This window comes from Pinus tabuliformis, chromosome Q (genome assembly GCF_031772625.1).
Source record: "Pinus tabuliformis cultivar Carrire ecotype Pingquan chromosome Q, CPIR1, whole genome shotgun sequence".
In the NCBI taxonomy this organism is placed as follows: Eukaryota; Viridiplantae; Streptophyta; class Pinopsida; order Pinales; family Pinaceae; genus Pinus; species Pinus tabuliformis.
Window position 1 is genome coordinate 735,041,123 of NC_142296.1, and position 13,990 is coordinate 735,055,112.

At 39.3% G+C, this 13,990-nt stretch overlaps 1 protein-coding gene across 3 annotated transcripts in view; it reads right to left on the reverse strand.

Annotated features, from left to right (window-relative positions):
* The window catches only part of LOC149221638 (transcription initiation factor TFIID subunit 13-like), a 137,521-nt gene that overhangs the window by 50,382 nt on the left and 73,149 nt on the right, over positions 1-13,990 (reverse strand). For all 3 annotated transcript variants that reach the window (XM_089383003.1, XM_089383002.1, XM_089383001.1), the window contains exon 4: positions 6,739-6,798. In XM_089383003.1, the coding sequence (XP_089239129.1) occupies positions 6,739-6,798 (60 nt within the window). The remainder of the gene's footprint in view (positions 1-6,738; positions 6,799-13,990) is intronic.

Below are 13,990 nucleotides of genomic sequence, written 5' to 3' on the forward strand. Positions count from 1 at the left end.
TAACTCATATAAATAGACCTTCGTTGGACCTCATTTGGACATCCATCATCACATCAATTCATCTCTGAAATTTGCAGAAGTAAACCAACGCATGCAAAGGAGCAAGGAGACATTTCAAATCTGCGTTGACCAGCTTTTCTTCTCTTTTTTTACTTGCGTTGACTGGTGTTGACTTGGGTTGTTTTCTATTGCTTTGATTGAGCTCTTTAACTATGGATGGAGGCCGAATATTCCAAGAATCTTTGACTCTATTTTGACCGCACTTTGATCTCCATTCTGGGCACGTTGATTGAGCTTGACCACAGGTCAACTCTCTCTCCTTTAACCGAGTTCTAACTAAGGAAGGCTAAATATTCTCTGCATTGACCGATTTTGGACACTCAGTGTTGACTGATTTTTGCACTACTTTCTAGGCATTGACCACAGGGTTGACCGTTGACTTTGACCGAGAGTTGTAGGGACCGCTTGACTGTAGTTGACCGAGCTTCCACAAGCCAAAATTCAACCCCCTATTGCAGAGTGTGATCGTTGACGAGATTTGACTATCTCTCTCATTTGTTGGTTTTGACTTGATTGACTTGGTAGTCAAAGGTTTGACTTTGACTGGTTTATGGATGTACAATTGGACTATGTATCTCAACTTGAACATTGAATGAATATCTAAGAAGACGAAGAATTGATTTTAGTTTTTCCCCCTTTTGGGATTTTTCTCTGGTCTTGGACCAAAAATCTTTTTGTCTCATTGTGCTTGGATATCTTCTATTGTGCATTATCGTTTACTATTCCATCTATAATTGCTTAATTGTTACTGGGGTGAATGAAAGTGAATGAAATTGTTTTAAATAATTATTGCAACATAGAACATGTGAAAAATTAACAATGAAACATATGGTTCTTGTAGGGTTGGTTCCTTGTGATGCACAGACCAAAAAATATGACTCAGTATAACAAACTTAGCATATGGGCTATATGCTCAACAAGGGATAAGGATGATATCAAAATCATTTTTGGGAGTGTAAATTTGCAGGGCGTTTGTGAAATAAGATAGGACATCTTTTACAAATGGATGCACTAGAGAGTTGCCCTTCAAAGGCATCATTGATTCAACAAGGTGGTTGGAGTTTCTAGTTTTACTCATCTTCCAACAATATCGTTTCTATCATAAATAAATATAGGATGATTTTTCAAGGTGATAACCAAATTTTTTATATGTAGATTGTTTGTTGTTTGTTGGATTGTTTTGAACTAGATCTTCTTATTGTTTACTAGGTGTTACAACTTATAGTGTATGAAGTTCCATCTTGTGATTTTCATCACATTGATGGAGATTTGTTGTTTGTACTCTTGGAGCATTGGAATGACTAGGGGGGGATAAATATTCATGGACACCCTTCTCTTCATTGCATTTTATCACTTGATGCAGATCTTTGGTTAGGAGAATCTCACTTCTCCTTGGTTAGATGGTGATTGTGCTTGTTTCTTAATGGTTTTCTCACATGTGCTTCCCCTGTTGATCACCCCTTGGTTGCACTTTTGACGGATGTGGAATATACTAGCTCATTATAGTGGTTTGGTATATATGCTTATCTTGGATATAGATGATTGTTCTAGCCCCCCTAATGGTTAGATGATGATAGTAGGGAGACATATGTTTCATGATTGTTGAAGTTTCCTAGTGACTTTTGCATGATGAACAATCAATAGGGGAGCTAGAACAATCATTATAGTGGTTTGGTATATATGCTTATCTTGGATATAGATGATTGTTCTAGCCCACCTAGTGGTTAGATGGTGATAGTAGGTAGATATATGTTTCATGATTGTTGAAGTTTCCTAGCGACTTTTGCATGATGATGTGGTATTAATTGGTGGAATTGGGAAGGGTGTTCAACATGGTCCTTATGTGCTGGATATGTGACGAGGGACACACTTGATGGTTGGATGGGTTAGCCTTTTTTGTTATGTCATTTTTTCTCTTATGATGTTGCTATGGTGGGATGAATCGCGTTACCTTTGTGGAATTTTCCTAGGTGACTTAACTCTATGATATCACAATTGGTAGACATCACCTAGTGGGGAATGTGTTTCATGATGTTAGCACCCTCATGGATATCTTATTTTCTAAGTTTGAGTTAGACAGGGGTTTATTACATTATCATTTGGTGGTGATATAACATTTTCCTAAGGTTAGATGGTGACTTTTAATGTAATAATCCCTTGGTGGTGGGACACATTAGGTTGGAATTTGTGTTTTGTTGTTTTAATGGAGAGGTTTTGCTAGGGAAAACATCTTTTATTTACATGGCACAACACTTTATTAAAGTGCACCCCTTATTGGCACACATATTCATGGTGATTTAATTGATTAGTGACTAATTAGGAGCAACACTACAGTTATATTTGAGCATTAACCTTTGTGCACACTTGTTGAGGTTGAATTAATCATTCAATGGATAAATTAATCTAATTTATTCAACTGAGTGGCTCTTTGCACTGAGGTGAAGCTTTCTAGTGGTGCACTCCCCTTCTTGGGCACAATTTCCAAGGAATGCAATATTTTATTGACAAGTTGCCACACTCCTATAGGGTGTACTCACTTGGGTTGGTTAGAGACTTTTATGACATGACATATGGAGCAGTATTTATTTGATGAGTTCTAACCACTTTGACACATTCTCCTAGGGTGCACTTTAATGGAGAATATTTTATGATTTGTTGGGTTATTGAGGTAGTTACATGGCACATTTTTCTAGTGTACGCCTCTCCTTAGGTGTTCTCTCATCTTTTTATTGCATGGATATTTCAGCTACACTCGACATCATTGACCTTCCTTGGAGAGCACCCTCACCTTTTTGACTTGGCATGTATATATTATTTTATTTAGAATGGTTATGGAGATTGTTATTTGGGAGACGTGTGGCAGATGAAGAGAGTCACGCGTGTAGCTTAGGATGCTCTCGTAATTTCTATTTTTGGAGATTATTCTTGGAAAAGCACACTTGTGGAAGGTTTCTTCTTGCTATTTTTAGATGTTTTGGAGAGTGCACTTGTGGAGAGAAATCTACTTTCTGTTTGGATGAGTTGACCACATATTTTCTTGTGGAGCACTCCATTCACATGGCATCTTGCACATTCATCCATATATTGGTTACCTTGGAATTCACACATGTAGAGTGGTTGCATGCATGCACATTCTTGGAGGGAACATTCAATGTGGACACTTGGCAATTGACTTGGTTTGATGCATACTTTTGGTGGTGTGTCCCCTTCATGACCATTATTTGGTTCCTAGTTCCTAATCTTACTATTTTTGGATGAGGACGAATTACCTTAGAGAGGCTAGTTTCCGCATGTTGTAACATGGTCAAACATGGATTGAAGAGAGGTCTAACTACTCCATTATTATAATATTATTTTCAATTATCATGGAGTTAGCTAAAAAAAATATATATTTTAGTGTATGACAGATTCAATTCACATGAGGAGTTTCTCTCCATTTCATTTGTAATTGGTAATTTGGGAATTGGAGGATTATGAAAGAGAGAAGTGATAGGATATTGTAGAGCTTGGAGATGATTGATGTGGAGCTCCCTTGTATATCAAATTCTTGAAGATTGATGAAGAAGTGAGCTATTGATCATCTTTGTTGTATGGTTATGCACATGCTCTTCAGTTTTGTTGTTAACTATGTATAGAAAACCTCTTCCTAATTTTAATTTGCAGGCCTATTAATGAAAAAAAAATCATCTAGGAGTAAAGCAATGTGAGGAGGTTCCCCCTACCTTGCTTTCCTCACTATTATAGTTCTGCTTTATTTTCTTCATCTCATAAACTAATTGTTGAAATAGAATGACAAATCAGCCTAATACAACAACACCTTCAAATTTCTTTGATGAGTAGCACCCCTAGCTCTCCAAATTAATTTTTCACAAAATAATTTACGGTAAACACTTAAGGTTGAATTGCATCAAATTAGTTCCTTTTACCTTAAGGTATACAGCCAAACAAGGCTGCTTGGAAGTGGCAGCAGAAGCAGGGAGCAGGAGTGGAAGCGGGGAGTGACATTTTCATAAGTTTCCGGGTCGGTAGCGATTTTTATATAATATATATTTTGTGCATATATGTCAAAAAAAGCATGTAGAATGATGAATTAGTTATAAAAAGCATAAAAACATGGATTTAGACCATATAACATCAATCATCTAGTAGTTATAATCATCATCAACCACAGGTCCACAAGTTACAACATCTCGATTCTCATCATATAAGGTTCCATTCTCCAAATTATCCTCCTCCAGGTTGTTGTCCCAAGTTGTATATGCTCTATCAAATCGAGCCCGCTCACAATAATGTGTCAACAACCTCAAGTTGTAGTGTACATAAACAAAGCTTCTTGCCCGGTTTTCAATGAGGCAGTTTCTTTTAACATTGTGCATGGAGATATAAGTGCTCCAACACCTCTCTGCAGAAGAAGTATTAACCACCTGTGAAAGCAATAGGGAGGGAGCGATTTTTTTTGGCAGGAGTAACAAGGGAGCGATTTTTTTTGGCAGGACCGCGCTCCCCGGGTCGCTCATTGAGCGCTTTTGTCTGAAGCGTGCTTTGGGAGCGGGTTCAAGGGGGGCACTCCCCCACATCCCTGCACACAAATAATGAATGTATCAACAAGTTCTTTCATCCCAAGGGTTGAATGTGGCAAACTAGCCCTTTCTACCAAATATCCATCCAAAGTAGATGATTGTGACACCTAGTCCCTTCATTCATGCAATATTCAATGACTCCATTAGCCAATAGATTGATAAGCATCAATATCATATCATCCCATTTCCTTGTTCACTCTTCTTTTTGTCCTTTCATTCCCATTTCCTTTTCCAATTTCCATTTTTTTCCATATGCTACAGCCTATGTTTTGTCAAGGCTTACTCTTCATACATCACCTAGAGACTTCACTCCATCACCTTAGAGACACTACTTTTTAGGGAAGGCCCCATTGACTTGGAGAAGAGCCAACCTAAACAGGGAAGATAAGCTACTAAGGTGACAATGGGTAGCCTTCCTAAGTTGCAGAAAACTAACAAATTGGTGACTGGGACTCTCCACTTTTGTATGTGCTAGATATAGTTGTACACTAGAGATGCCATCCACAAATGTGAAGAAACCTCCCTTGGCTTTCCCTATGAGGTTTTCCTTAGAAATCATCGAGTGTCAGCTCAATCAAATGGTGCCATTGTTGTCAAGTTATTGCCGATAATGCAACATGTGCATGTCCCCAATTCAATTCCCATTGGGTCAAGAACATTGAGCCTATGCCACTTTCTTTAGACTAGGTATCGTCCTTGAAACAAGAGGAAGTGCAATCCCTACATCCCCAAAAAGAGTTGGCATGCAATCCCTATTGCAGGAACACCCCCATTTTTATTACAAGGTCATCGATGCCTGTAACAATTGTTATGGGAGTCATCCATCCCTGTAACAAGTAGATACTTCCTATTACAAGGGTGTCATCACATATATTTCATATTATATATTTAAAGATTATATAACATGTGTATGCGTATTTTTATAGATAATTGTTCCAATGTGCATTCACCTAGGTAAATGTGTAATGCATGTCACAAAATAAAATTTTGAAAAAAATCATCAATAAAAAATAAATATAAACAAAATATTTTCAAGTTGCCCTCAAAATAAACAACAAATTAAACAATACATTTCCGAGTCACCCATAAAAATAAAAATATTGAAAAAAACATTAGCTAAGATCCATCATAAAGTTGGAACTATTAAGAGCCAAGAGGAATCAAATCTCTCGAGATGCAAACCTCAAGTTTTTGCACCTCAAGAGATTTGATCCATCTTGATGCCTGATAGATTCAGGCTTAAGACAGATCTAAGCTAGTCTTAATACACAAATGAGCAACAAACCCCAACCCCCTCACACAAATTTCAGAATGAGCACACCTAAAATCATGCAACATAGCTACTTAGGTATGCATGATAGGTATGCTTGAGCATGTGTCCCACAAGCAGGAAAGAAATAAAAGCTTTTGTTATGGATAAGTTCCACAAACATACTTGGGAGAAGGAGCTAGGCAGAAAGAAGAAGTACTATATTGAAGAGTTTAATCCCACTTATAATCATCAACAAAAAGCATACATAGGGGCCAATATTTCTTGGACAGCCAAAATTCTTATTGCTCAATTCAACTCCGTTGTGAAACAGGGCGCTGGAAAAGGCCAAAAGAAGTGTGGGAGGAAAGAGTATGTATTTTTTGCTCTTCTGGAAAAGTGGAAACAGAAAAGCATTTCATTTTAGAATGTGAGGCCTTCAAAGACAGCAGGGAAAGTTATGCAGATATTCTGGCAGCTAGCTCTTGGGATAATCTATTCAGCAAGGGGTTTGTCGAGAAGCTGGGAGCGTTTATTGTGAGACTTCACAGAAAAAGGGCTGAATACAAGAACCAGATGAACAAGCAATCTGTCTCAGAGGCTATCTTTAGCCTCGTGGACGTTAAAATAATTTCATTTCATTTCATAATAGCGTCATATCATGATGGACAAAGCAAGTAACGCTGCAAGATCACTGCCATAGATGCAATGAATGTTCACATACAACAAAATCTGTATAATATTTGTTATTATCTCGTAATAAAAGCACTATATAATTGAAGCACACAAACTCACTCCATAAAAGTACCCATAACCATTAACCAATAGATCCAAGTCCAGAATTCATACCATATCTGTTATGTACTCCATTACAATGTCCTCCAATAATGCAGCAGTCTCCGGCAAGGGCTGCAAATCAATATGAAAGCACAAGACATGTCTGCAATGAGTTTCATTCTTCCAGACTAGCTTAACATGATAACATGCACTTGTAACCACCAATAAAATTTGTTCCTAATACAGTGGGAACATATCAGGATTTTATTCAGGAAAGCATAATCAACGCGGACGGAGTCATCCACTTCAAGTAAAAAAGGTTACAAACTAAAATAAAAAAAACTTTAAAGGTTTAATAATATTATGTACAAAAGAAACTGTCAGTGAAATCACTAATAAACATTCAAGCATACAATAATACAAAATGTTGGCTGGAAGACAGAATTTGGGAAAACATGTAGAAGAACTATTGAAGCCTCACAATGCAAATGAAAATTTAGGTGTCAATATTCTTACAAGATACAATATCAAAGTTGAGATTTCTAAGAGTCAACAAGATAATCAATGGAACCAAATCTCACCCAAATTCTGAAATAGCTCCTTCACAAGTGCACTAGAGACAGATAGGTCTAGTGCAAAAGCCAAGCATAAGTGCACTGAAACAGAAATGCACAAGTGCACCTAAAACAAAATACCAATCACAAGAAAAAAATGCCAGACACAAGTGCCTGTAGGCATATCACACTGTATATTAGATCAAGACGATCACAAGATAAAATGATACAATAAGAGTTTGAGTCATGGGCCCACATAACAAGGGCACACACCCCAACAGGGTACTGAGCCTACATACCAAGTTCGATTAGGTCGACATTAACTGCGACTAGTAATACAATAAAATAATATGTAAGGTAGCCTTGGCCATAACTACAACTAATACATGAATTCTGAATAATTAGGGGCACGAAGATATGCCATTGTAGGACATAATCCCCCTAAATGGCAAGTCTCCCACACCTCAATGAGGGTGAGGACAGAAGTAATGACCATACACGAGATGATGTAGCCTTGTACAGATGCTGCATAATCTAGTGCCATGTCACATGACACATGGCACTGTATGGATGTTGACATAGCCTAGAGAAGGAAAAGGGTAAGCCCTATAATCTTCAAATGGCCATAACTTGGTGTCCCCGACTCAGAATTGGGAAAAATTACAGTGTCATTGGAACACTCTCGACAAGCAGAATATGGGTGTGGCCTCATAATCAGCCTTAAAGCCAAGTTTAAAGAGGAAATTTTGTATTGCCACACCTCCTTAATCAGACTTAGGGGGTTGGGTATGTTACATTCTAGTTGAAATGTTTTTCTTTATGAGCTTGTGAGCAACTGGTTGGTTTTGCATTGTAGGCTTGGGAGAAGCTGTAATCTTCTTTTTGTTGTAAAAGAAAAATATGTGATCGTTGTTGCATATTGCATATGCTGATCTGATTTTTCCATAACTGATTTCTATTGACATGTGGGCTGGTGCAGTGCTGATTTAGCATGCTAATATGTTTTACATTTTACTTGATGTCAAGTTGGTGCAGAGATGAATCAGCATTCAGATTTGATTTTCAGGCTTCTCTTTTTGTAGATATATCGGCTGTTCTCATATAATGATCTAACCACTTGATATGCGGTGTCTACGTTCTTGAATCTTCTGCACAGAGTTTTGGTTTATGCAGATTTGAAGTTTTAATAGGTGTTTTAGAAGTTTTCAGATTCCGTTGCAGGGTTTATGTTCTATGAGTGAAGATCTGCTGTCACGAGGTAAAATTATAACATATTATTTTTCAATTTACTAGGTTTAAATCCATGGTTTTTAATGAAAATCATTTCCAAAATGAAGGCATCTTTTCTTAAACAACACACAACAAATAGGAAAAGGTAGACCCAAGTATGTCACCAGTAAAACAAAAGACATGCAAGCATCTGGGCTACTCCATACCTTGCCTGCTCACTATGCAAAGCAGCAGTCCATGTCTATTGATGTCATAGAGGCCATCATATGATGCTCTCTATATTTTTATAAGTAACTCTTTATATATGCTCATTATATAATCATATGGAAACCTTGCTTGTAACCCAGTACTAGAGGATTGCATAAGTTTACAAGGACGACAGTGCAGTACTTTCATTCAATGGTGATGTTATAGGAGGTGCATTACCTCCTTTATCTTGTTGATTCACAAAACAAGCCCATATAGTATAATTTAGGTGCCCCTTAGGATTCCTTAGGTCACATACACTAGGTTGAGTCCTCACCTATTTATTAGATTGGACCTTGAAATACTTGAAGTTAATGATCTTGGATACCTAAATTGGTTGGACATATTATCATTCATTTTGCTCCTTAAGAAGCCCTTCCTAGTTGTCAAAAACATTGTGGATTAACTGCTAAGGGATCAAACCATACCCATCCATAGCTTCTCCCACACAATTAGGCCAAATAGTGTGACATTCCCACTTAGCGATATTGCTAAGGGGAAATATCAATTTTGCCCAATTTTGTCTTATTTCATACTTGCACTTAGGAAAGGTGGGTTTAGAGGTCCCACATAAATTTTGTGTTGAAGAATCTAGGGCATCCATAATGAGGGTGATTCTTCGATACATGATAACAATTTGTAAAGTGTTTATGCAATCTTTATCTTAGCTTGTTGTTTATTTCATTATTAGCATGTGTAAGTTAACTTCATCAAACTGCTATCAAAAATAAAAGAAACAAGAACACAAATGTTTGGCTATCTGCCAATGTTAATTTTAGGTATGTTCTATGCTTAGGGCAATTTATTTCAAATTTCACAGTTAGCTCAATATCTTTTCCAGATTAGCAATCACATCAGCATTAAAATAAACTGCAGATAGAACATAAACATAAATCGCAGAAGACAAGCCAAGACAAGAGGACACAAGATGTGGCGCTAGCTAGGGACAAACCCCAATGTGGGGAAACCCTTGATCAATTCTTCTTATATGTTCTTCAATACTTCAACAGAGGGAGAGAGAGAGAGAGTACATTTACAACAGAAGTCAACACTTTGACTTATCTAGATAAGAGCATAGATCATCTCTAACAAGATGATACATGAGATCAGTTGAATACATGCTGCTTCAACTGATTCTCCAAGGTGACTCCTTCACCTATCATTGCGCTGCATCCCGTCATCATGTTGCACCTCATCGTGCAACACCATGCTACACATGCTTGCTGTCCCATTGTGCCACTGCTGCACTATGTCATGGCTGTCCCATTGTGCCACTGCTACACAATGTACTTGCTGTCCTATGTGTCCACCATGAAACATTGCAGCACTATGTTCTTGTTGTCCTATGTGTCCACCATGAAACATTGCAGCGGTATGTTCTTGTTGTCCTATGTGTCCACCATGAAACATTGCAGCACTACGTTCTTGCTGCTGTCCAAATTGTTATTGCAGCACCTGCTTGCTGTCCCAATTTGCAGCACCATGCTTGTTGTCCCAATTTTGCAGCACCATGCTTTTTGTAGCTTTCGGTCTCCTCAACGTGCCAAAACAGTCACTTAATTTCCAGTGTTTAGTTCCTCATCTACTCGGCCTTGCAGCCTGCCCTCTCGGCCCTAAATCCATGGCCCTCCATCCAACAATTCGGTCACTTGAAGTAGCCTGCAGCTAGGGCATCATGGACTTGCAACTAGGGCAAGATAGACCAACGTTTAGGGCTTCTCCATAGGGCAGCATTAGGGCTTCTTCATAGGTTAGTGTTAGCTCTTCTCCATAGGGCAGCGTTAGGGCTTCTCCATAGGGCAGCGTTAGGGCTTCTTCCTCCTAGATTTCTCTCACACTAAAACCCAAGACAAGTGGAGAGAAATCAAGAGAGAAGTTGTGTGTAAAATGACTCTCAAGTCATCTCCTTTTATACTAAAACGTTGAGCACATGAGGGGTTTATTTGGTTGTTGGCCGACCTTGACAAATTGTCTTATAACACAAATAAATTCATAACTCCATGAATACTTATCGGAATCGAATGATTTTTAGATCAATCCTACACCTCTCGATGAGAAGGATCCAAGAAAAATATTAGTTGCCATAAATAAGATGACCCACATGGAGTTTGGCCCTAGTTGCCAATTTTAACACTCCCTCTCAACTAGGGAGAACTCCATCTGCTGATCCATATGTCCGACTGTACTATCTCTACTATCAATGCTCGACACTGCTCTCCTGGGCTCTGCTCAGTTCTTCTCTACCGAGCTCTACTCTACTCAGTTCTGTTCTGTTGAACCATGAAGAAGAATAATTGATCAAGAATGTCTCATACCATTCTCTACTGACCCGAAGTCAGTTTCATATGAAGAGTGTGTCATACCACTCTTACTGACCCGAAGTCAATTTTATTGATCCCAGATCAATATCACAAGAGAGTGTCTCAAACCACTCATATTGATCCCAGATTAGTTGGAGGTCATCCTAGCATAGGGAGTACGGTAGATACAACGATGCGTCCATCGATAGTACTACTATGGTCCCTAACCCCATTTCCCTACTCATTGATCAGATAAGAGTTACTTCCCATGAGTCTCAAACTGCATGGGTAGGATGCCTCGACAGGAGAACTAATCACCCTGTCCACAGGAGAACAAATCATCCAGTCCCACAGTCGCCACGGGAGAACTAATCATCCCAACCCACAGGAGAACTAATCATCCTGTTCCACAGTTGCCACGGGAGAACTAATCATCCTATTCCACAGTTGCCACAAGAGAACTAATCATCCTGGCCCACAGTAGAACTAATCATCCTGTTCCATAGTTTCCATGGGAGAACTAATCATCCCGGCCGACAGAGAACTAATCATCTCGTTCCATAGTTGCCATGGGGGAACTAATCATCCCAGCCCACAGGAGAACTAATCATCATGTTCCATAGTCGCCACGAGGTATCACAGGGAAAGGTTGAACCTGTCACCCTATACATAGCACACCACCAGGGGAGGGTGAGTCGCCTTGTGGTCGTATGTCGCTCCAATAAGTACCCCAAGCCCCCCAGAGCTCAATGCATGCAACATGTGGGACCCTTTTACAAAGGTCTCTCAACGACTCCAAGTTGTTCGGGAAAATCACAAATTTGATCTTTCCTCGGGCTTTGACAAAGTGTCTACAACCTGTACATCAGTCTCAATGCGATGGAGCCTCCTCGCTCATCGACTTACCATATCCCAAATAAGGTAGTATCTGATGTCCATCTGTTGGAGCAATCATCGAATACGGGATTCCTCAATAATCGAATCCCCCCTGGTTGTCACAAAGAATCACAATGGTATTCATCATGTGTACAAACAGCTCACTGATGAGCTTCCACAACCAAGCAACTTCACACGAGATCATACTCGTAGCTATGTATTCAGTCTCAGTGGTGCTTATAGCAACCGACTTCTGCTTCTTGCTCATCCATGATATTGAAGCAGAATCCAAAGAGACCAACACTGAGAAGTGCTCTAGCGATCCTCCACAATGCCTGCCCAGTCAGCATTCGAATAATCACACAACTTCATATTTCCAGCAGTGTATCTCAATCCATGAGAGATTGTGCCCTGAAGATATCTCAGAAGATTCTTGGCACCAATCTAGTGAGGCTCAACCAAATATGAGCTCATCATGCTAACTGCAAAGCATATATATGGACAGAAGTTCACCAAGAACATCAATGCAGATGAGTATATGAAACTCAGAGGCATTTCCCAAATCTGGTTTGACATGATCACCATATAAATTCTGAAAGTTAAGATCCTCCAGATGGTCACGGGCTTGCAGTTTACCATTCCACATCCAAAATCCAACTCCCTCTTATTTCTGCAAGTGAGAGCGTCTGCACCTATCAGAGATAGGTCGTTCTCAGAAGGTGCCGATATGAGAGGTCTATTATCCGCAACCTTCAAACAATGGTTTGGATCGGCTTCACTCTTAGTGAATCTCAGCTTCATCTGATAGCTATCAATCCTCTCATACTAAGCCCGGGGTGTTTTTCTTCAAGCCATAGAGGGCTTTCTTCCACCTGCACACATGAGATTCCCAATCATGAATCTCAAACCCCTCGTGTTGTTCCAAAGCTGTTGACCTGCTACATGAGGGGAATGGTCCCCTTGTAAGATTTTCCTTCGGTACATCTCAAACATGTACCTTCATGCTCTTCTTGAATTCAAGCATCCTTGTTACCATCTGACTCACATTGGGTAGGGCCCCATAATAGACCTCCAGTGCTATAGATGAAATGTGTCAACTGACATGGTCCCCAATGGAGCATCCTGCAACTTGGTACAAATTGCCAATCCTAAACCCACGAGTAAAAGCATCTTTGAAAATTCTATTTTCAAACACGTACCTTTCCATTGATGAATGCCACCTTGAAACCTTTGACTTCCATTGCCAAAATGGACACCAGGTTCTTCTTGCGATCAGGTATATAAAAGAGATTTTGTAAATGAATTGGGTTACCCTCGTTTAATTTAGGGGTAACATTTCCTACACCCTTTCCGGGATAGGTGGCATCGGCTCCAAGTATAATCCCACGATTGTTTCCATTTCTACCAAATTGGTGAGAGCACCCTTCTATCCGTTGAAGTGATTTGAGGCACTACAATTAATAAGCCACTTTCCCAAATAATCTGAAGGAGAGGGCCAATACAAGATAATGCTTTTTTATATTATCAGAAACAACATTTGATTCTTCACACCTGGGGTTCCTTGCTTTCTCTGAAGAGTCGATCGTTTCCTTGGTGACCTGCATTACCTGTCATTCCTCTAACCATTGAAAATGTCCCTGGAATGATTGTTATCATCATCAGGTGATGTGTCCCTACCATTCGGACACTCTTTCATATAATGGCCGAACTAGTTATCAACGTTTCCTTCCACCTTGAGATCCGATCTTCTCAATGAAGTGATCTTTAGGTAGGCCATATTCTGCTGTGCCTAACTGATAATATTCTCTGCTTCGATTTCACCCTCGGTGAATTTGAAGAGGGATGAGGAACCCATTGATCCTTTTGTCCTTTCCTAACTGTCTTCAATGATTGCTCTTTCACTCTTGCTTAGGCTTTGTCTTTACCTCAGCTCCGATTCCACGTTAATTTTAGGTATGTTTTATGCTTAGAGAAAATTATTTCAAATTTCACAGCTAGCTCAATATCTTTTCCAAATTAGCAATCACATCAGCATTAAAATAAACTGCAGATAGAACATAAACATAAATCGCAGAAGACAAGCCAAGACAAGAGGACACAAGATGCGGCGCTAGCCAG